Source organism: Podarcis filfolensis (genome assembly GCF_964270895.1).
Source record: "Podarcis filfolensis genome assembly, chromosome: 13".
Classification (NCBI taxonomy): domain Eukaryota; kingdom Metazoa; phylum Chordata; class Lepidosauria; order Squamata; family Lacertidae; genus Podarcis; species Podarcis filfolensis.
In genome coordinates, this window is record NC_139615.1 from 29,041,178 (window position 1) to 29,061,264 (window position 20,087).

At 44.8% G+C, this 20,087-nt stretch overlaps 2 protein-coding genes across 2 annotated transcripts in view; both read right to left on the reverse strand.

The window, feature by feature from the left end:
* Positions 1–7,666, reverse strand: part of LOC310748664 (uncharacterized protein) — a 31,252-nt gene extending 23,586 nt beyond the window's left edge. The window contains exons 1-4 of the mRNA XM_083584512.1: positions 5,995–7,666; positions 2,470–3,263; positions 1,357–1,439; positions 671–827 (exon numbers count right to left, since the gene is read on the reverse strand). Coding sequence (XP_083440638.1) covers positions 671–827; positions 1,357–1,439; positions 2,470–2,886 — 657 coding nt within the window. The 5' untranslated portion in view covers positions 2,887–3,263; positions 5,995–7,666. The remainder of the gene's footprint in view (positions 1–670; positions 828–1,356; positions 1,440–2,469; positions 3,264–5,994) is intronic.
* A 1,654-nt stretch (positions 7,667–9,320) lies between these two features.
* LOC310747860 (keratin, type I cytoskeletal 19-like) lies at positions 9,321–19,485 on the reverse strand. The gene is made up of 8 exons (XM_083583177.1): positions 18,694–19,485; positions 15,327–15,409; positions 14,897–15,053; positions 14,054–14,215; positions 13,426–13,551; positions 12,868–13,088; positions 11,363–11,385; positions 9,321–9,716 (listed from the first exon to the last, which is right to left on the reverse strand). Exons 1-8 carry the CDS (start codon positions 19,255–19,257, stop codon positions 9,574–9,576), a joined length of 1,479 nt encoding a protein of 492 aa, XP_083439303.1. The 5' UTR covers positions 19,258–19,485; the 3' UTR covers positions 9,321–9,573.
* Between the last annotated feature and the right edge of the window lie 602 nt (positions 19,486–20,087).

Sequence of the window (20,087 nt, forward strand, 5' to 3'; positions counted from 1 at the left end):
ACCTGCCACACTACTTTTCTCTATCCATTCTAACTAACATGCAGCTGGGAATCCTGATTTGCGTTGGGTGGAAGGAGAAGCTGTAAACACCTGGAAGTGTTCAGTTCCCCCGGCCAACTGCCTCTCCTCCTCCTCCCATTGCCTACTAGAGGAATTGTGATCAGAGTACCCAGACCCATGTTTGCCACAAGTAGGGTGGCCCGGTGAAAAAGAGGATCTCCTGCCCCATTAATGATGGGGTAGAAGAGGGAATTTCAGCAGGTGTAGCTTGTTGGACTCTGGAAAATCAGAAGAGGAAAAACTCAGGGATTCCATAAACATGGAGCAGGTGAGGGCAGCTTAATCTCTCAATGTGCCCTCAGTGCTTCATTTTTGGTCATCTGCTGTTATTATAGAGATATTATCAGTTGATCCTCAGCAACAGGGGTAGCCAGTTTGTTGCCTTCCAGATATTTTGGGTCGTTGCTCCCATGATCCCTGACTATTGGCTAAACGGGATGGGTAATGTAGTACAAGAACACCCAGATAGTGCCATGTTGGCCACCCTTCTCAATACCATGATGGCACGCCTATGAAAGGAGACCCTCTTTTGCATGTGGAATGCGACTGTGTCTACAACAACACAAGGTGGCATTTTGTCACTTTTTCCCCAGCGAAAGTTTGCTACTACCTCCTCATGGTTCTTCCTGAGACAAATGAGTTCCTCCTTAAGGGATTCAAGCTGAGCTTCCAGGTCAGACCGGCATAAAGTCAATTCATCCAGGATTCGGCGCAGCCCATTGATGTCAGCCTCAACACTTTGGCGAAGAGCCAGCTCTGTCTCGTACCTTTGGAACAGTAAATGTCAAAAACAACAAGCACAAGGTTCTTTTCTATTTCAGCATGGAATGAGGAAGCAAGGGGTCACCATTTGTGGGGAAGGTATGAGGGGCCTTTCCCAGGTTTATCATTTATTTATTTTATTTGACTCGAGCATAGACCACATTTTAAAAAATGAAATTACAGGAGAAGATGTGGGCTTTCTATTATTTTCAATCATAAGAGTCTTCTATAGTTCCAATATTTAATATTTATACATTTACCTATTTATATTTTGGTGGAATCGCTGCAAATGAGTTATGATTACTTAGTATGCTTTTACTTTATTGGGATGCTTTTCTCCAGCTTTTAAACATTTATATTAACTTTGTAAATGCATAAGTTATATTCTTATTAGGAAGTAGTATAATAGGGTGATATTTCATTAAACCGTAACATCTACAATACAGTAAGACTGGTATCAAAACACCAGAGGCCCAAGAAAATTTGAAGTCACCTCTCTGCCACAAGTTCTTGCTCTGAATAAGATGAACTTACTTGGTCCTGAAGTCGTCAGCAGCTAGGCGAGCATTGTCAATTTCCAAGACCAGCCTGGCATTGTCCGTCTTGGCGCACAAGATCTGGAGAACAAATTGCGGAGCTGTGAATTGTTTTTAAAGTTGCGAAGAAAGCAGGGGGCTACAAAGTTAGGGAGAGAAAATCAGAGTGTCTTCTCCAAAAGGGCTGGGACTGGAACATTATTAAAACTAGCAATAGACAAGTGGAGTTCTTACAAATGCTGTTTTTTAAAAAAACTACCAACCCCTCCCCACACCCCAGATTTGGCCAACCAAAAGGAACAGGTGGCTGGGGCAGGTTATAATGTTTGAGGCTTTTTAGCTTAGATAAACAGTAAGGTGGGAGCATGACAGAGGTGCATAACATGGCATAAAGGACGTGGATAGGATGATGCTTTTCTCAGCATCTTATAATCCTAGAGCTCCAGGCCATTAAATGGATGGTGTAAGAAATAGAACAGACGAAACAAAGGACCTTTTCCTGCACAGACAGGGCATAGCTGAACCAAGCAACTTGCTACCACAAGATGTAAGAATGGGGGTGCCAATTTGGATGGCTTTAAAAGGGGGATTAGGGACGCAGGTGGCGCTGTGGGTTAGGCCACAGAGCCTGGGACTTGCCGATCAGAAGGTCGGCGGGTCAAATCCCCGCGATGGGGTGAGCTCCCGTTGCTCGGTCCCTGCTCCTCCCACCTAGTAGTTCGAAAGCACGTCAAAGTGCAAGTAGATAATAGGTACCGCTCCGGCAGGAAGGTAAACGGCATTTCCATGTGCTGCTCTGGTTTGTCAGAAGCGGCTTAGTCATGCTGGCCGCATGACCCGGAAGCTGTATGCTGGCTCCCTCAGCCAATAAAGCGAGATGAGCGCCGCAACCCCAGAGTCGGTCATGACTGGACCTAATGCTCAGGGGTCCTTTACCTAAAAGGGGATTAGACAACATTGTGGAGAATAAGGCTGTCCCTAGTTAATACAGGTGGTGCAATGGGTCAGTGCATCTGGCTGCTAACCAAAAGGTTAGTGGTTCGAGCCCACCCAGGGATGGCTGTGGGGAGGATTTCAGCACTGCATGCAAAATATTCACGACGACCGTTACCTGGTGCTGGAGTTCCTCAATGATCTTGTAATAAGATTGAAAGTCGATGCAGACGTAGGGGACTTGGCATTCATACCACTCCCGGATCTTGCATTCCAGGTTGGCGTTTTCCTGCTCCAGGCAGCGCACTCTCTCCAGGTAACTGGCCAGGCGGTCGTTCAAGCACTGCATCAGCTCCTTTTCATTGCAACTCAGGATCCCTTCATCATGCCAGCCGTAGCTTCCAAGAAACCCCGGCCCAGGTGAGCAAATGCTCCCAGCTCCCAGCTTCATGGAAGAGGTGGAGATGCTCCTGCTGCCAAAAGCCAGGCTTGGTGCTCTGCATGAGCCGGTGGAATGGACGGAAGACATCCGAGTGAGACCCCCGCCCTTGACGGACCCAGAAGAGATGGTCTGAGCATAGTACTTGGAAGCCATAGCACCAGCTGGGAAGCCAAAACCAGGGTCACTTGAGCAGATCTGCGCAGCTTAGATAGCCTCAAATTTTCAAGGAAGTGAAGCTGTCCTTCCCCACTAGTGGGCTTTTATACTCCACATCTTGGGTGTTGCCAAGCCAGTTTCTCTTGGGAAAGTTTGTGCCAGCTTTCCTCTCTGCATCTCACAGCCTGTGGTTTAACTGCCCATCAGGAGGCATCTTCCCCATAAAAAACCCCAAACAGCTTAGATAAGTCAGGACTCATCATTAGCAATTCCTCACCATTTACAATGTTCATTTTATAGCATCATCAAAGAGATCTTTCATCACCATTAAGCAGCAGTCGTCGTTAATGGAGCGTGGGGATCCCAGGTAGCAACTGCTGCGAGAGAAGTTACACTTTTGGGTGTCTTTCTGGATTCTTACAACAGCTCAGTTGTAAGCATGTCTACTAAAAATAATAATAAAATGTCCCATTCAACTCAGTGACTTACTTCCTAATGAATGCAGCCTGAAAAATTAGAGACTCTCCCAACAGCTGCTCCCCGCAATAAGACCACAACGGGTACCTTTCCATCAACCCCGCCCTCCCCTGTTCATAGAATGATGAGGACTGGTATTGTGGAGGTATGGCAACATGGAAACACTCATCATTGAGAAGTGATCCACAATGCACCATCACAATGATCCACAATAGATCACAACAGGAACATCTACTTGTGTTGTAAGACATTCAGAGATTCGACAATTAAATGGTGTACAACGTTTAAAAATAAATGAAATAAACTGATAGTCTGAAGACTTGTGGACTTGAACAGTTGCTGCCTTGAAAACCAGGCATAGGCAAACTCAGGCCCTCCAGATGTTTGGGACTACAATTCCCATCATCCCTGACCACTGGTCCTGTTAGCTAGGGATGATGGGAATTGTAGTCCCAAACATCTGGAGGGCCGAAGTTTGTCTATGCTCGTTTAAGACCATAAGAAAACAAGAAGAATCCCGTTGGATCAGCCAAAGGACCATCTTGTCCACATCCTGTTCTTATAATAGTCAACCAGATGCTTATGCAAGACCTAGGTGCAGCAACGCTCTCCCCACCTGTGAATCACATCAACCAGCATTCAGAGGCACACACCCTCCAACAGTGGTGGGAGAACATAGCCGCCATGACTAGTAGCCATTGCTAACTTTGTCCTCCATGAGATGGTCTAATCCAAGTTGGTGGCCATCACTCCATTTTGCAGGAGCAAATCCCACAGTTTAACTGCGCTGGGTGGAGAAGCATTTTCTTTGGGTCTGCCCTGAATCTTCCAACATTCAGCTTCACTGTATGTCTCCAAGTTCTGGGAGAAAAAAGGCTGTCTATCCAATTTCTCCACACTACACACAATCTTATACACTACTCTCCTGCCTTCACTCACTTGGCTTTATCTACACTAAAAAAGCCCTGAATCTTGTAACCTTTCATTCAATTTGTCTCACATTTAAGGGTGAATATGCCTAATCCAGGGGTCAGCAACCTTTTCCAGCCATGGGCCGGTCCACTGTCCCTCAGACCACGTGGTGGGCTGGACTATAATTTGAAGGGGGGCAAATTAATGAATTCCTATGCCCCACAAATAACCCAGAGATAAATTTTAAATAAAAGCACACATTCTACTCATGTAAAAACACGCTGATTCCCGGACCGTCCATGGGCCAGATTGAGAAGGTGATTGGGCTGCACCCGGGCCTTAGGTTGCCTACCCCTGGCCTAATCCATGCCTTCCAGAACAAGATGCAAACCAAAATGCAAGCATCCTTTGATATCTGCACTTCACCGAATTTTGCAATGCCACATACCGGTAATGTGTACAAAAATGCACACACTACTGCACAAGTGTGCACATACGAAGATGCAAAGATACATTATTTTAGGGGAAACTGCTTTGCAACAAGGTGCATGTTGAGGAAAGGTGCATACAAAAATGTGTATATGATGAGAAATTCACACTATAACGTGGATGAATTTTCATTAAGATTCTTTTTATAAAATTTCAAACTGATGCAGAAATGTGGCGAAAAGAGCTTAAGATTGGAAAAATCAGCAATGAAGAGAAACCAAACTGGACATCTTTACCCATCCCTACTTGCAAGTCTAATAAATACACCAAGGGTGTGGGAAAAGGCAGACAATTGATGCTGGCAAAACTGGCCTTTGTAGAAACGTTTTATATGCTTCTCCTGTTAAAGATTTCAGAAGTGTCTTAAATCTTTATAAGCTTCTCTCTTGAACTGCAGAGGTGCACCTGTCTGACAGGTGGGGTGTTTATACACCTTTTAATAGCTTAACAGTATAAGTCTATCACTGTCTACTCGGGAGTAAGTCTCATTGGTTTCCGTGTGGGGCTTACTCCCAGATAAGTGAGCTTAGAATGGTGTCCTAAAGCATAATATATCACTTTATTTTACAACATTACTCATCAAAAATTTACAATAAGAAGATAAAAAGGTTGAATGTTAAAATTAAAGTTTTATTTAATTTTGTTTTGTTTTTGAAAATCAATAAAAAGGTTTTTTTTAAAAAAAAAATTACATTAGCCAAGCAAGCAATCTTTATATAAGAGAATGAAGGGGTGCAGGTCTATATTCACCTAACTTCTATTCAGAGTAAACTAATTGAAATTAGTGACTCTGAGTTAGTAATGATAATTAATTTCAGTGGGTCTTTTCTGAGTAGGGCTAGCATTGGATGCAACCCGCAAATCTCACATTTTAAAAAAGGGGTGTACAAAAATTAATGGAAGAACGGAAATTAATGCTCTAGCAAATGAACATGTTTAGATTCCTGTCTCCCAGCCAGCTGTCAGATTATGTTCTTTACAAACAGATCAGTCTATTTATCAGCCACCATAAATCTTTTCAGTCCCATTTTCACATTAATTTTTTAAAAAAGAAAATGCTTTAAAATTGTACTTAAATTTTGCTTATATACTTATTTGCACCCCCCCCGAAATACATTTATGTGTATTTCATCCAATGATACACAATCTTGTGGAATTTTATGCCTTTTTGAGCTGAAAACAGCACCAGAAAATATGGAGAATTGCAAAAAACCAAATGAAAACTACCTTCCAGTCTGCACATTGGTCCAAGGCCTACAGATCATGTCACTTCGAATCTGAATCCACAAAGAGAGAATTCCTCAAGCAGCTCTTGTTCTTTGTCTCCTTCATGTTCATAGTTCTCACTTTGTCCACTGGCTTTATTCCCTTCTGTGCCTCAAGCTGTAATTGATCTTCTGAACTATATACCTTATTGATGCACTTCGCTTTACAAACCAGGAGAGCTCAACACCATATTCAACATGAGATCTTTTTAATGCACCTTTGTTGCTCAGCAGTTCGGCCGCCTTTTGTGACTGCATCATATTGAGCAGCTTGGAGCATTTTAATCAACATTCAATCCAAATGCAAGCCCAAATTTGTGAAGTTTTTTCTTTCACAAAAAAGGAAAAAAAGATCTGTTCTTAGTGAAGAATCTGGACACATCACCTAGTCCCCAAACTAGGGACCCACTGAGCATTTCTATGGGTTGATTACGAAAAGGTCAAACAGCAGTCTTAAGAAATAGAAACCCATGTTTTCCTCTAATTGCATCCATAGAATGGTTTATCACCAGTTTGGCTGTATTCCAAATATCCACGTCATCTGCATCTGTAAGAACAGCATCATCCAGCAATAATTTTGTTGTTGCCTTGATTATTGCAACCATTCACAACACAACATCTTCGAGTGACAACCCACTAGTTTACTTGAGAAATAGGGTACCACATTTTCATACAAAGAAAGGGAACTATATCCTGGTTCAGGGAAGCAACAGGAATTCACCCATAATTTGCCATCCATTGTGTTTAGGTTCTGCCAGCACACTTTGCTCTTCAACTCCATTGTTGTTGTTCCCCAAAAGAGGTCTCAATTTTCCTCTACCGACATCAGCTCTGTGTTTTCATTGCCAGTCGTCTTCCTCTTAAGACACCTTGAGAGAATATGCTCCTTTCCCCCTCGACTCTCTTGCCCTCGACTTTCATTTGTTGTCCCTCCTGCTATTAAGTGTCATTTGAATTGGTGGCTGTATAATTTAGATCAGTAAAGTGATTTTTTATGACATTCCCTATAAAGGGCGATATGCATTGGGTCGTGTGTGCTGACTCAGGAGTAGCAGCTGAGCTGATGTGGATAATTTTTACAAGTGATAATGATGAGCCTCTGAAAGCCCCTTGTTTTGTCTTACCTGTCTGCTGGAATGCAGACTGGATAACATACTATTATTTTTTATTAGCTTGCCAACACTCATATTTAATACCTTAGAATGCGCCGAGCTTCCATGAACAGGCGCTAACATACCTGAATCATTAAGATTTTGTAATAATGTCCTTATAAAAGATTGGATGCAACCCCTTCTTTCAGTTCATATCTGGAGCTTGTCATTTTCATTTGTTTTATCTGAGCAGTCAGCTGCTGTTAACTCCTTGAATTGGGACTTACCTGGGTTGTGTCTAAAAGTGAAGCATTGCCATCATCGCTCCACACTCAAAACCTAGTTTTGCATATTTGTTATCCTTTGCTTATTTGTTATACGGTTGGTTTCATGGTGACTCTTCCATCAGCAATGATTCCAAGGCAGCATAAATCAGCCAGCGAAACAAATATTATGCATGCCCACATTTGAGAGACAGTGCGCTGTAGTGGTTAGTGTCAGACTAGGACCAGGGTTTGGAATGATGTTGTCCTTCAGCTTCAGCGTCCAACACTGCCACCTAAGGGCTGCTGTAGAATTGCACCAATCGTTTATTATAATAAGGAGCAGGTACAGTGGTACCTTGGAAGCCGAACGGAATGTTCGGAAACCAAGGCGCGGCTTCCGATTGGCTGCAGGAAGCTCCTGCAGCCAATCGGAAGCTGCAGAAGCTGCGGCGGATGTTTGGGTTCCAAAAGAACGTTTGCAAACCGGAACACTCAATTCCAGGTTTGTGGCATTTGGTAGCCGAAACGTTCAAGTGCCAAGGCATTCGGCTTCCAAGGTACGACTGTATTTCGTAGACAGCTTTTATGTTGCTCTGGCTTTTCAACTAGTCTGGATAATAATAATAATAATAATAATAATAATAATAATAATAATAATAATATCATCAGCCATGTGGCACAGCCATTGCTGTGATTCAGAATTACACAGAGGCATGGCAATGAAAAAGCTGCTGACCTGTGCAAAGTTCTCTGACACACCCCATTGTTCAAACTGACTTTCCCATTTTACAGACCTTGTTTTCCTCCAATATTTTTATGCGCTGTTTTCTTTGCTTTTAATAAAACAAATAAGAGCACCCCTCACCTGCTTTACAGGGGGAGTTGTCTTTTATAAACTGGATTCTAGGATCTCAGCCAAGAAGTAGAGTTGGCTTACTTCCACCGCCCCCTCTTTGAGACAGCGGTGGGGAATGTGCACCCCTAAGCCGCATTTCACGCCATGGTACGAGCCCCATAGAGACAGGAGGAGAGTTGGGCAGGGGACCCAACATGGATAGAGCAATTGAAAGGGGTTGAGGCACTTAAAGTTTTAATTTCAGACCATTGGCAATGGTGAAAACATGGAGTGGATAGAGCAATGGATGGGAAGAACCCTCTGGAAATGATCAATTCATGCCTCTGGGGCAAGATGAATCTGTCCCTTCCCCCAGCATCTCATGGGGCAAGGAGGAAATGGCAGAGGGAAGAGAGAAGGGATTGGCAGAAAGAGGGGGAGAAGAGATGGCAGGCCACTCACTTTTGGCTCCACCCATCTCTAGAAATTTTTCCCTGGAGGGAATGTGGCCTTTACAGTATAAAACATCCCCCTGCTTCAATAAACCATCTATTAAATCTGATTTAATCAGGGGGTTATAATCACTATATTAAAAAACCTCAAATGGTTATTACAAGAGATCATAGGTTGATGAAGGGGACATCAAAGTCAGTTCAGCTGTAGGAAATATGCAGTTTGTGTTCCATGAATGCAAGGTGTTGAATTTCTCGGGGTTCAAATTTCAGTATGAAAGGGGGAGTTGGGTGGGACCCAGTGTGCTGTAGTAGCTAGAGTGCTGGACTTGGATCTAGGAGGCTGAGAGTTCAAATCCCCACTGGCCCTTGAAGCTCACTGGGCGATCTTGGGTCAATTTCACTGCCTCTTAGCCTAACCTGCCTCACAGTGTTGTTGTAAGGTTTAATTGAGGGAGAACCATGTACACCACCATGATCTCCTTGGAGGAAAAGGTGGGATATAAATGCAATAAAATAATAAGTAACTTCCCCTCCATCCTTTTTTGGGTGTGTGTTTGTGGACGGTGTCAACAGAGGCGGCTGGCCCAAATTGCAAAACCCAGTTGCTTCATGGAGCTACCAGTAAACAACCCGACACGTGATTATTTGCAAAAAGAGCTTGAGGCGACCTCTTTATTGAGAGCGTTACAAAAACGTGCATCTGTCGTGATGATGACGAGGAAGGCAAAGCTGGTGAGGGGATGCCGTTAAGAAAGTGGCCAAGCCGAGGCACACTTGAGTAAAGCAAGGAGGGGTGCATGCATTTCTCGCAGTGAGCTGTGGGCGTCTTGCGGGCAGGTTTCTCCCCATAGGTGAGCACAGCTTTCGGAACCGGAGCGTCGTTCCTCAGGAGATTCAGAAGTTGCTGGTGGAGTGCTTTTTGCTGGTTGTGATGGTGGTGCTGCTGCCATAGCCGCCGCTGCCACCACCGCTGCCGCTGCCGCCACCGCTGCTGCTACTGTGGTAGCTGATGCTGGTGCTACCTCCACCGTGGGATCCTGAGAGAAAGAGTGGAAGAACGTATTAATGAAGGACATCGTGAGACCCCTGTGTTTCATACAACCTCAAATCCTCACTGGTTTCTAATTCCATAAACAGCGTGCCATGGTGACCATTTTAAGTCAGACAGTAATCTTCCTTCTCTGGTTGTCTACCCTATGCATGTCTACTTGGAAGTAAAGCCCACTACGTTCAATAGAACTAACTCCCAGGTAAGTATGTACAGGATTGCAGGTTTTTCTTATATCCCCCACAACCCCAAAATCTTCAAACCAAGAGGAAATGTCTGGATCCCTGTGAGGAGGGACTGGCTGTGAAACTACTCTGCAAATGGGGAATAGGGCGTCTCCTAACCACTCTCAGGACAAACTACAGCTCCCAGAATTCTTGGGATCGGGAGCCATGATGCGTTAAAGTGGTGTCATAGTGCTTTAAATGTATAGTGTGAATGTGGTTTAGATGACCTCCTAGATCTTCTTCAGTTTTTTGCTTCCAAGATTGTGTATACCAGCATTCCTCAACCTTGTGCCTTCTAGATGCTGTTGGACTCCAACTCCCACCAGTCCAAGCCAGCATGACCAATGATTGGGAATGATGGGAGTTGGAGTCTAGTGATGCCCAGAGGGCCACAGATTCCCCATCCCTGTTAGAATAACTCGAATGACTCTGACAGTGTAGTTAGGGGCCGAGAGAATGGGTGGGTGAAGGAGTACGGACTGCTGGTTTTTTGCTTGTGTAACCTAGAACTCTCAGTCTCAAGAAATGAGAGTTTTACCCAGTTGCAAGTGCCTAACAAAGTTTTAAGGGGAAATGATGTGCATCTGTGTGCTTGAAAGGTCTCTAGGTACTGTATAGAGAAGCTTTTTGGAGAAACAAGCCTTACAACTTTGAGACAAACTGCATAGCATGCCAATGCAAGATTTCCTTCTAAGGCAAAATGCAGCTTGGGTGGAAGGCAATTTTTGCTGTGACTGCAGAACTGGGGTGGAAAATTCATTCCCCATTCCTCTGTCAGTGTCCTGACATACATATTTGATAGCAGCGCCCATGCTTAACATGTTGTGCAGTTTTGCTCCAGGACTGGGGTGGGGAAATTGTGGCTCTCCAAAGGTTGTTGGACTTCAGCACACATCAGCCTCAACCAGGAGGGTCAATGGCAAAGGATGATGGGAGTTGTAGTCCAGCAACATCTGGCGGGTCACTGGTTCCTCATCTCTGCCTTAGACCAAACCAATGCTGCACACATGGACTGATAATAAATCCTCCACTATCTCAGCCAGAGATATTTCCCATCCCAAACCTTGAGATCCTTTCACTCAAGGGTAGACACCCTTCAGATGTTGCTGGACCACAACTCCTACCATCCTTGACCATAGGCTGGGACTGATGGGAGTTGTAGTCCAACAACATCTTGAGGGCACTATTTTGGCTGCTCCTGCTTTAACTGAAGGCTGAACATTTGAACCTGTGATCTTCTATATACAATGCATATATCTGACTATGGTTCTGCAGCTCCCTCTTGGGGCGTGTAGTAGCATTAGCCTTCCAGAAACATTTGCCAGCATTGCAAGTCATCTTTTGCAGCAAAAGAACCCACCCGGGCTCACTTCACAAATATATTTTATATGGCAGTGGGAATCCTTACCTTCCTTTGACCATCCTGTCATCCTGTAAAGAAGGAGGAAAAGAAAGGGCAATTAGTAGATGATTACGAGCAACAGTAGTTGCTCTGGGGAATCTCTGTCCCCAGATGTGTCAGAAACAGCAGGACAAAAGATGCTTTGAGATATAGTAGGGCACCTTCTGATATGGCTGACCATTGGGATTGCTGACCCCATGGAATAATGGATTTATTATAATGTGGGTAGTTAACAGAGAATGCAAAATGAATTGTAATGCACAATATTGCCCTTTCCCCAAATTATGAAACTATTCCCTGGGAAAGAAGACATCAGCAAGGTCACAGCAGAGACATCAGGACAGGAAGAGCTGAAAATACCCAATCTCAGTGTTGAGATATCACAGGACATCACATCCCCAAAGTAAATCTAAAGTCAGACAAAGCTGAAAACTTTTTATGGTCATTGTTTTCAGTGAGGTAAAATAAGGTTTATCCTTAACCCTCCCACTGGACAGAGAAGTGATGGAGCAATAGACAAATTCGCAGAGGAGTGGGCTATTGACAGCTGCTATCCATGGTCTGCCTCCATGGTTGGAGACTGTCATGCTTCTGAGCACCACTTGCTGGAAGCCACAGGAGAGAAGAGGGTTCTTATGCTTGGCTCTTGCTCGCAGGGTTCCCACAGGCATCTGATTGGCCACAGTGCAAACAAGTTGCTGGATTAGATGGGCCATTTGCCTGCTCCACCAGGGCTTGAGTTCTTATGATGCAATGGGTGTCACTTCTAGTATCGCTATTGATAGAAATAGGCAACCTACACCTTTAGAATAACAGACATGGGGCAGGCCCCACTGTCCACGGAGTAAGCAGCAGAAACAGAAAACAGGTCAGAAAAGCAGGCGCGCCATTTTTCAATGTCTTAGGGATGACCTAGAATTTGCACACCTCTTCCCATTCTAAAAATGAAATTGACATCAATCTCAGCACTGGTGTTTCTAAGAGGCGGGCCAATAAAATCAGGGCCATTTTTATGCATCGCCTGGCCTTTGGCTTGGAGCCAATTTGATTCCCTCCCCCTCTTTCTTTCTTTTTTCTTTTCCTTTCTCCTCCTGCAATGAGGCTACATTTTAATATTTTAATGTTTCAATATTTTAATGTTGTATTTTAATTTTGTTTTTAAGTTGTATTCATTCAACTTGTTTTTATTATTGCTTGTTAGCCGCCCTGAGCCCGGCCTTGGCTGGGGAGGGCAGGGTCTAAATAAAAATTATCATTATTATTATTATTAAAAAGAAATCTGATTTGTCACTAACTGGATACTCCAAAAGTTGCCACTGGCTCTCTAAGAGAACATCTATAAGATACACTTGATTTCAAGCATTTCTTTCTCATAATCATGCTTTACATTTGTACGGGGGAGGGACACCTTAAACACTGTTTTAGATGCACACCTAAAAACATCACATATGATGAAGCCTTTGGGAGATCTCTCCCCTTTAGTGGCTTATTCTGATTGCCCAGTTACGTACTTGGAGTCCTGGCCCTCCAACAGGTTGCGGTAGGTGGCGATCTCCTGTTCCAACCGTGTCTTGATGTCCATGAGCATCTTGTATTCTTGGTTCTGGCGCTCCATGTCGTTCCTCAACTCGGCCAAATGCTCTTCCACACCAGAGATCTGGTTCTGGATTTGGGCCAGCTGAGCGCAATACCGTCCTTCTGTCTCTGCCAAGCTGGTTTCCAAGCCAGCTTTCTAATGAGGGAGAAAAAGCAGAAGATCCAGAAATCTACAAACACTGCAAACCGCAAACCTCTGTCAGAATGCTGATGACCAACGCTCTATCTGTCGGTGTTTCTAGATCTCGTGAAAGTTTGAGTATCGCCGATTACCGATACTTGCAGGAAATAATGGTGAAGGTAGCTCTCACTACCTACTTCCGTTGGGAATGTCTGTGCCATTAAGATGTCTGGTTAGCCATGTTGGATAGACAAAATATGCCAACTAGCTATGCCATTGGAGTGACCCCAGCGTGGCAGTTCGTAGGCCCTTTATCTGTCAATCAACTTCATTCAAGGAAGTTGCCACATACCATGCTAAGCTGTGACTGCAACTCAATCTCCAGGCTCTGTATTGTGCGCCTCAGTTCCGAAACCTCGCTCTTGCCGCTCTGTATCTGCTCTGTATGGGTGGCGACTTCGCGGTTCAGTTCGTCAGTCTGAAAGAAGGAGGGTGAAAAAGTTTCATGCTGGAAATCTTCACAATGAAATGAAAAGAAATCATGCTATAAGTAATACAGACGCCACTCAGAGCATACCCACACTGCAGACGGACAGTGCAAACCTATGAATGTCACACTGTTGAATGGGACTTCATCCCAGTTAAGGAGGTATAGTAGGGATGAGGAACCAGTGGCCCTCTAAATGTTGATGGAATCCAACTCCCATCACCCCCAGCCAACATGGCCAATGGTCAGAGATGATGGGAGTGGTAGTTCAGCAACATCTGGGTCTGCAGACTGGAACTGTGTTAATACACATTCTCCTTTTTTTAGAGGGGGCCCTGGAAAGCAACTCTCAGAAGGATTTTTAGCAGGGTCCTCATTAAACTACAATTCCTAAGATTCTTTGGAGGGGCTCAAGACCCTTAAAGTGATATGTTGAACTAGGCAATATGCTTTCAGTAAAGCGACCCCCAGTCCCTAGGAGAGAAGACCCTACCTTGGAGAAGAACCAGGCTTCCGCATCTCTGCGATTCTTGTCCGCCAGTTGTTCGTACTGCTCTCTCATCTCGGCCAAAGCTTTGGTGAGGTCGATTCCGGGCGCGGCGTCCATCTCGACGTTGACGGTTCCCGTCAGTTGAGTGTTGTACTCTTTCATTAGCTTGGTAGGGCAAGAAGGGAGAGGACATAGGTGAGGATTCCCCCAGTAGGCAACGTGTTGCACCTTTCAGCATTCTGCAATAAGTTGTGATGTGTGGAATGGGCTTCATGCGATCAAAGGCAAATGGCAACATGGCAACATGCAACAGGGCTGCGCACATTTCTGCTAAGCTTGGTACCCAACCCTTGTTTCTATTGGTCAAGAAGGCCTTGCTTTCTTGCTTCCTGAACGGGTAAAGTAATTGTAGCCCTTTGTATTTGATGCTCAGGGAAGGAGTAACCTGCCATGTGTGCAAGAGAGAAGGTGGGTGAGGTATTGTAAGCTTGCTGCAATCCCTCCCTCTGATCCACGACATTGATACTGCACCCCATGAGGCATTCTGGCACCATTTTGAAAGAGGCACTCTGTGCTCTCTTGCCAGTAGCTTTGTCAGGAATGGTCAGCTCATATGGTAAGTTTCATAATTTTTTTGGGGGGGTGCCATTGGTGAGCCCCTGCTTTGTCACTTGTGGTCTCCTCTTTATGAACTTCTGTAGGGATTATTGTCTTATGGAATTCATCCAACTTTTGTGTACAGTGCTCACATTGAAAGGCAGACCCAACACCTCTTAATGGATGCCCCCAAACTGAATTGTAAAGTTGGCTGAAGTTTCCCTGCCCCTTTCTTTTTCCTTCACTCACCTCCTCATGGTTCTTGTTGAGGTAAGCCAGATCTTCCTTCAACCCTTCGATCTGCATCTCCAGATCAGATTTGGACAGAGTCAGCTCATCCAGGACTCTGCGCAGACCATTGATGTCAGCCTCAACGCTCTGGCGGAGGTGCAGCTCATTCTCATATCTGCCGGTTTCAAAAAAGAAAAAGGAAAAAGTCAGCAATGGGTGATAAACATTCTCCAACAAAGTCTGCCACCTGTATTGCTTGAGATGTATTTCTTGAGGTCTTCCTCCGTCCCTCCCCTTCTGGTTTTCTTTCAGCTGATATTTTAAATACATCCTCCACCAAACTTTCTGTCCCTCACTTCCTTTCCTTTTTCCTTCATTCCTCTCTCACTTCCATTCCCCCACTGAGAGACCTCGAATAGCAGAAAAACAGAATAGAGAAGAAACTTACTTCAGCCTGAAGTCATCAGCAGCCAGCCTGGCATTGTCAATCTCCAAGACAATCCTTGAATTGTCAACTGTGGCATGATGGATCTATACCAAAGGGACAGAGAAGAGAGGAGGGCCCATGAATGCCAGCAAACATTTTTCATTATCTGAGGATGCAATGGTTGTTCAAGTGGAGAATTGTCAGGGACTTAATTTGTGGGCGATCTGTAGAGGTCATGACATCAACATTAGTGATTGTGAATATGCATCTAGAGGGCAGTAGATATTCTAGACTGACATTAGTCAACATGGTGCCCTTCAGATGTTGTTGGACTCCAACTTCCATCAGCCCCGGTCAGCTTGGCCAATGGTCAAGCATGATGGGAGTTGTAATCCACCCACATCTGGAGATCACCAGCTTGGGGAAGGCTGTTCTAGATTAATTAATTTGAAATTAATTCATACAAACTTCTTCAGCAGCCTAGGATTTTTCTGAGGAGAAACTAGTTAACCTAATTTCTTTCCTGGCTTGTCTTAGCATCCTCCCATCTGGCATGGTGTGATCTGTTCCTTCTTTTTTTCTACATTATGTTTTTTCCCCTCAGAGAATTATAGTCTGGGACCCAACTGAGGCTCTGTTCCAACCTTTGCAATAAAGGATGTTCTACCCAAACAGTTGTCTTCCATCTTTTTCTTGGCAAACATCCAAGGGCAGTTTTATGTATTTAAGTAGAAAATGAGCCATCCAAATTAAAGTAGCAGACCCATTCCTGTACAGGTGAGCCCTTGACTGAATAAGTTTAGGTGCAGTTAATCTATAATGCAGTATAATTGACTGGCAGACTTCTTAATTTTTCATTAAAAATAAAATTATTATGACTTCCAGTCATATATCTAAGAGTATGGAGAATGTGCAGCCCTTAGAATAGGATTCTAGCTTCTGGCATGGGGGGTAATGACTCCCCAAGGACTCTTTGAAATAGTCTAGGATGACATGGAATTCTACATTAAATGATGCAAGAGCAGCGTTTAGAAGCTGTTCCTCCTGAAATGTAGTCGTATGAAATGCAAACTTTTTTCAAAAAATGGACTTATATATTGCTATAAAAGGTACACTGCCACATCTTTCATAAATGCAAAGTTAATTATGGCTGTGATCCAGTGGATCTGGTCCATTGGATCTGGACCTGGAAGAACTGAGTTCAGACTCTGCTCAAGCCAGTCTGGACTTCAAGATCTAACAAAAGTATCCCGTGCCCCTTGAAATCAATAGGGACTCCAGATGTTGTAGATTATAACTTTCACCACCCATGACCATTGGCCATGGTGGCTGTAGCTGATAGAAGCAGACCACAACATCTGGAGGGCACCACATTAGCTGTTCCCAGGCTGGGCATTTAATGTGCAATTAAGTTCCACTGACTTCAGTGGGACAATGTCTGTTTTGCTGGATTTGATGCCCTCGGTATATTAATCTTAGCTCATCTAAAGGGAAACAAAACGATCTGCTCCACGGGATTGTTGGTGAGGATGAATGAGGTAGGAATAAGAAATGAGTGCACAGTGAAGCCCTATAGGCAAGGTGCCCTGCCCTCTTCTAATATTGGAGAGGGTTGTTTTGGTCCTAATGGAGTTTCATAGGAAAATGATGGAGGACAGCAGAGACACCATTTCTCAGCGATAAGAAGTGGCGGGTGACACAGTCAAGAGCATCAGTATTTGATATATGCGTGGGAAGGTTTCCAGTGTGGGGCATGTGTGAATAGATACCATAAAAGCAAATATCAGTGGTCTTAGTTGGGGGTGAGGATTCTGTGGTCCCTCAGTTGCTGTTTCCATTGGGCCATGCTGGCTGGGAGTGATGGAGAATGGAGTCCCACAACATTTGTACAAAAGTGAATGACAGAAGGGAGACCTTCCTTCCAATGACATCCTAAAGCAGGAATAGCTCACCTAAAACAGGGATAGCTCAGCTCCTGCTCTTGAATTACAGCTTCCACCATCCCTGACCATGCTGACTGGGGTTGATGGAAGCTGGAGCCCAGCAACATCTCAACCGCCACAAGTTCCCCATCCCAGGACTAAATAGAGCCCCCTGGTTTTCCAATCATGGGCCATTCCTTTAGTTTATTACTAATAAAGACCTAGTGAAGTGAATAATTCAAGCAAGTTATTAGTTTATTAGCTGCAAGGAGCAATGGTGGGCACAGACTAGAAATTTAGGGTCAGTTGCTCGCTTGTGCATGCTCATCCACTGATGACTGCAACATCCCATGTTTACTTGCATGTGTGAGTGAGGCATCACAGAGCAAATGTGTCAGAGTCTTCATTTCCCCTTAAATGCAATGTTTCTCAGTGGGAGCCATTCATCAAGTGATTGGTTTGTCACTTAGCAATAAGGCACCAAGCTGCACTCAAACAAGTGCCAAACAGCCATACATTTCTATAACCCAGTCCCTCGGATTTTGTGGGGCAGTAGCTGAGTGCCTTGGGACCTGTACACAGTTCCTTTCCTTCATTGCTATGTAACCACAACCACCCTCTGCACTATTCAGAATCAAAGATAAAAGACTTGCAGGTCTGAGGGCTTAAGCCAACCCAAGGCATGGCATGAAACACACCCAGAGCCTAGGATGCAGATAGGGTGATGGGTAAATCCCAGGTTACAACAGTAAATTCATGGAATAGATTGGCCAGTGCCATAACAGTCTCTACTCCTGCACTTTTAACATTAGTCTCATAGTCAGAAATTAAGGTGGTGAAGCTTTTCCTAACATAGAAGTCGAGTTTTCTCCATGACTTATCTTCTGGTTCAATACCAAAGTTAGAAACTTCAGTAGTTTATTGCAGCAAAGCTATGCACATCAGAGTGAATGACTAGTCGCTGTTTGCTTTTCTGTCTCACAAAAAGCCTAATTGAATTAGTCTGGGCTTGGTCCTAAACACTTTTAATCATGTCTTGCTATTTTTGTGATGTCCCTTAACTTCATTTTTTTCAAAAGAGTTACATTTATCAGTTATTATTATTGATTTAGCATAATAAAAACAATTACTTCCACAATCCAAATCAGGAATTGTGCCATAGATTCCTGCCAAATGATGGGTTGTAAGCATCACAGGAATGATGATGATATCTGATACATCGTGATTAAATTTGCCATTTTCCACAGCAACAAAGTATTAGAAGATGGAAGCTTCAGAAAGCCATCTCTCATCCCTGGCATATCCTCCTCGTGAGGCTGTGGACTCTCCTTCCTTGGAGGTTTTTAAGCAGAGGTTGGGCGGGGCTCTGTCATGGATGCTTTAGCTGAGATTCCTGCACTGCACGGGGTTAAACTAGAGGACCCTCAGTGTCCCTTCCAACTCTACAATTCTATGAATGATCTTACCTTGTCACGGAGGTCCTCAATGATCTTGAAATAGTGGCTGTAGTCCCTGGATGGGCTGGTGGGAGCCTGCTTCATGTGCCATTCTCGGATCTTCACCTCCAGCTCTGTGTTGGCTTCCTCCAGAGCACGCACCTTGTCCAGGTAGTTGGCCAGGCGGTCGTTCAGGTTCTGCATGGTAATCTTCTCATTCCCACTCAGAAGGCCTCCATCGCCGCCGCCGCCGCCACCCCCGGCCAAAAAGTCCCCAAAGCCATAGCCACCTCCACCTCCAGCACCAAAGCAACTTCCATAGCCTCCTCCAGCACCAAAGCCACCGCCGTAGCCAAGACCACCACCAGAAACCAAGGCACTGCCATAGCCTCCTCCTAAACCTCCTCCTACCCCACATCCATAACCACCTCCTACTCCGGAAGAGACAAGCCTAACGGAGGAGGAAGACACACGGCCGCCGCCTCCACCATGGATGCTGGACGAGCCAAAGCGTCCGGAGGAGATGCGGCTGGAGCCCCCGCCAGCACCCAGGCCACCACCATAGGAGGAAGAGGAGCTCTGATAGAAAGACATCGTGGCAGCAATGAATGGAAGTTCAGCTGTGAGACTGTTACTCGGCTTGGCTGAGCATGGAAAAAGCTGGCCTTGGCAGTGTCAGCTGGCTCCCTTTTATACTCCTCACGGGGCGTGTTCTGTCCCACAGCAGAATACACCCTGCTGAAACCACACCCTCAAAGGTGAGGCTCCATGAAGATGATGTGCTGTCTTTGAAATGCAGCCACTTGTCCCTTGGTGGGCTGCCCCCCCCTCTGTGTGTGTGTGTGTGTGTGTGTGTGTGTGTGTGTGTGTGGCGGCTTCTTAAAAACCCAGTTAAACAAAAGAGATTTCATTCAGGGTGCATCACTGTTATTTTTAGCCAGTGCCAAGTGTGCAGATCACATTTCCCTTCTTCTTTTTTTATACATTTAACCGGGGGGAGGGGGGGCAGCACTATCTGCAGCCAAGCCTGGCCTCATCTCATATCGGGATTAATTTATTATAATCAAGCATAATAGCCACAGATGCACTCAGCTTCTTCTTCCAGGTATGCCTTTCACTTAACCCCCTTTTCCCTCCCCAGAATGCTTAACAAGCAATTCACGATTCATTTACTTTGCTTCCTTCCCGTCTTAATTGCTGTCAGGATTGTGGAATCATAGAGTTGGAAGGGACCCCAAGGGACCCCAACCCCCTGCAATGCAGGAATCTCAGCTGAAGCATCCATGACAGATGATCATCCATGCTCTGCTTAAAAACCTCCAAGGAAGGAGAGTCCTCCCAAAGGAGACCTTTCCACTGTCAAACAGCTCCTACCACCAGAAAGTTCTTCCTGATGTTCAGTCGGAATCTCCTTTCTTGCAACT

Coding starts and splice junctions, on each gene's coding strand:
- LOC310747860 (XM_083583177.1), bottom strand. CDS start 19,257: ATGTCTTTCTATCAGAGCTCCTCTTCCTCCTATGGTGGTGGCCTGGGT. Junction 15,054..15,326: donor GCTGATGACTTCAGGCTGAA/GTAAGTTTCTTC, acceptor TGAAACCGGCAG/ATATGAGAATGAGCTGCACC. Junction 13,089..13,425: donor TGCAGTCACAGCTTAGCATG/GTATGTGGCAAC, acceptor CTCCCTCATTAG/AAAGCTGGCTTGGAAACCAG.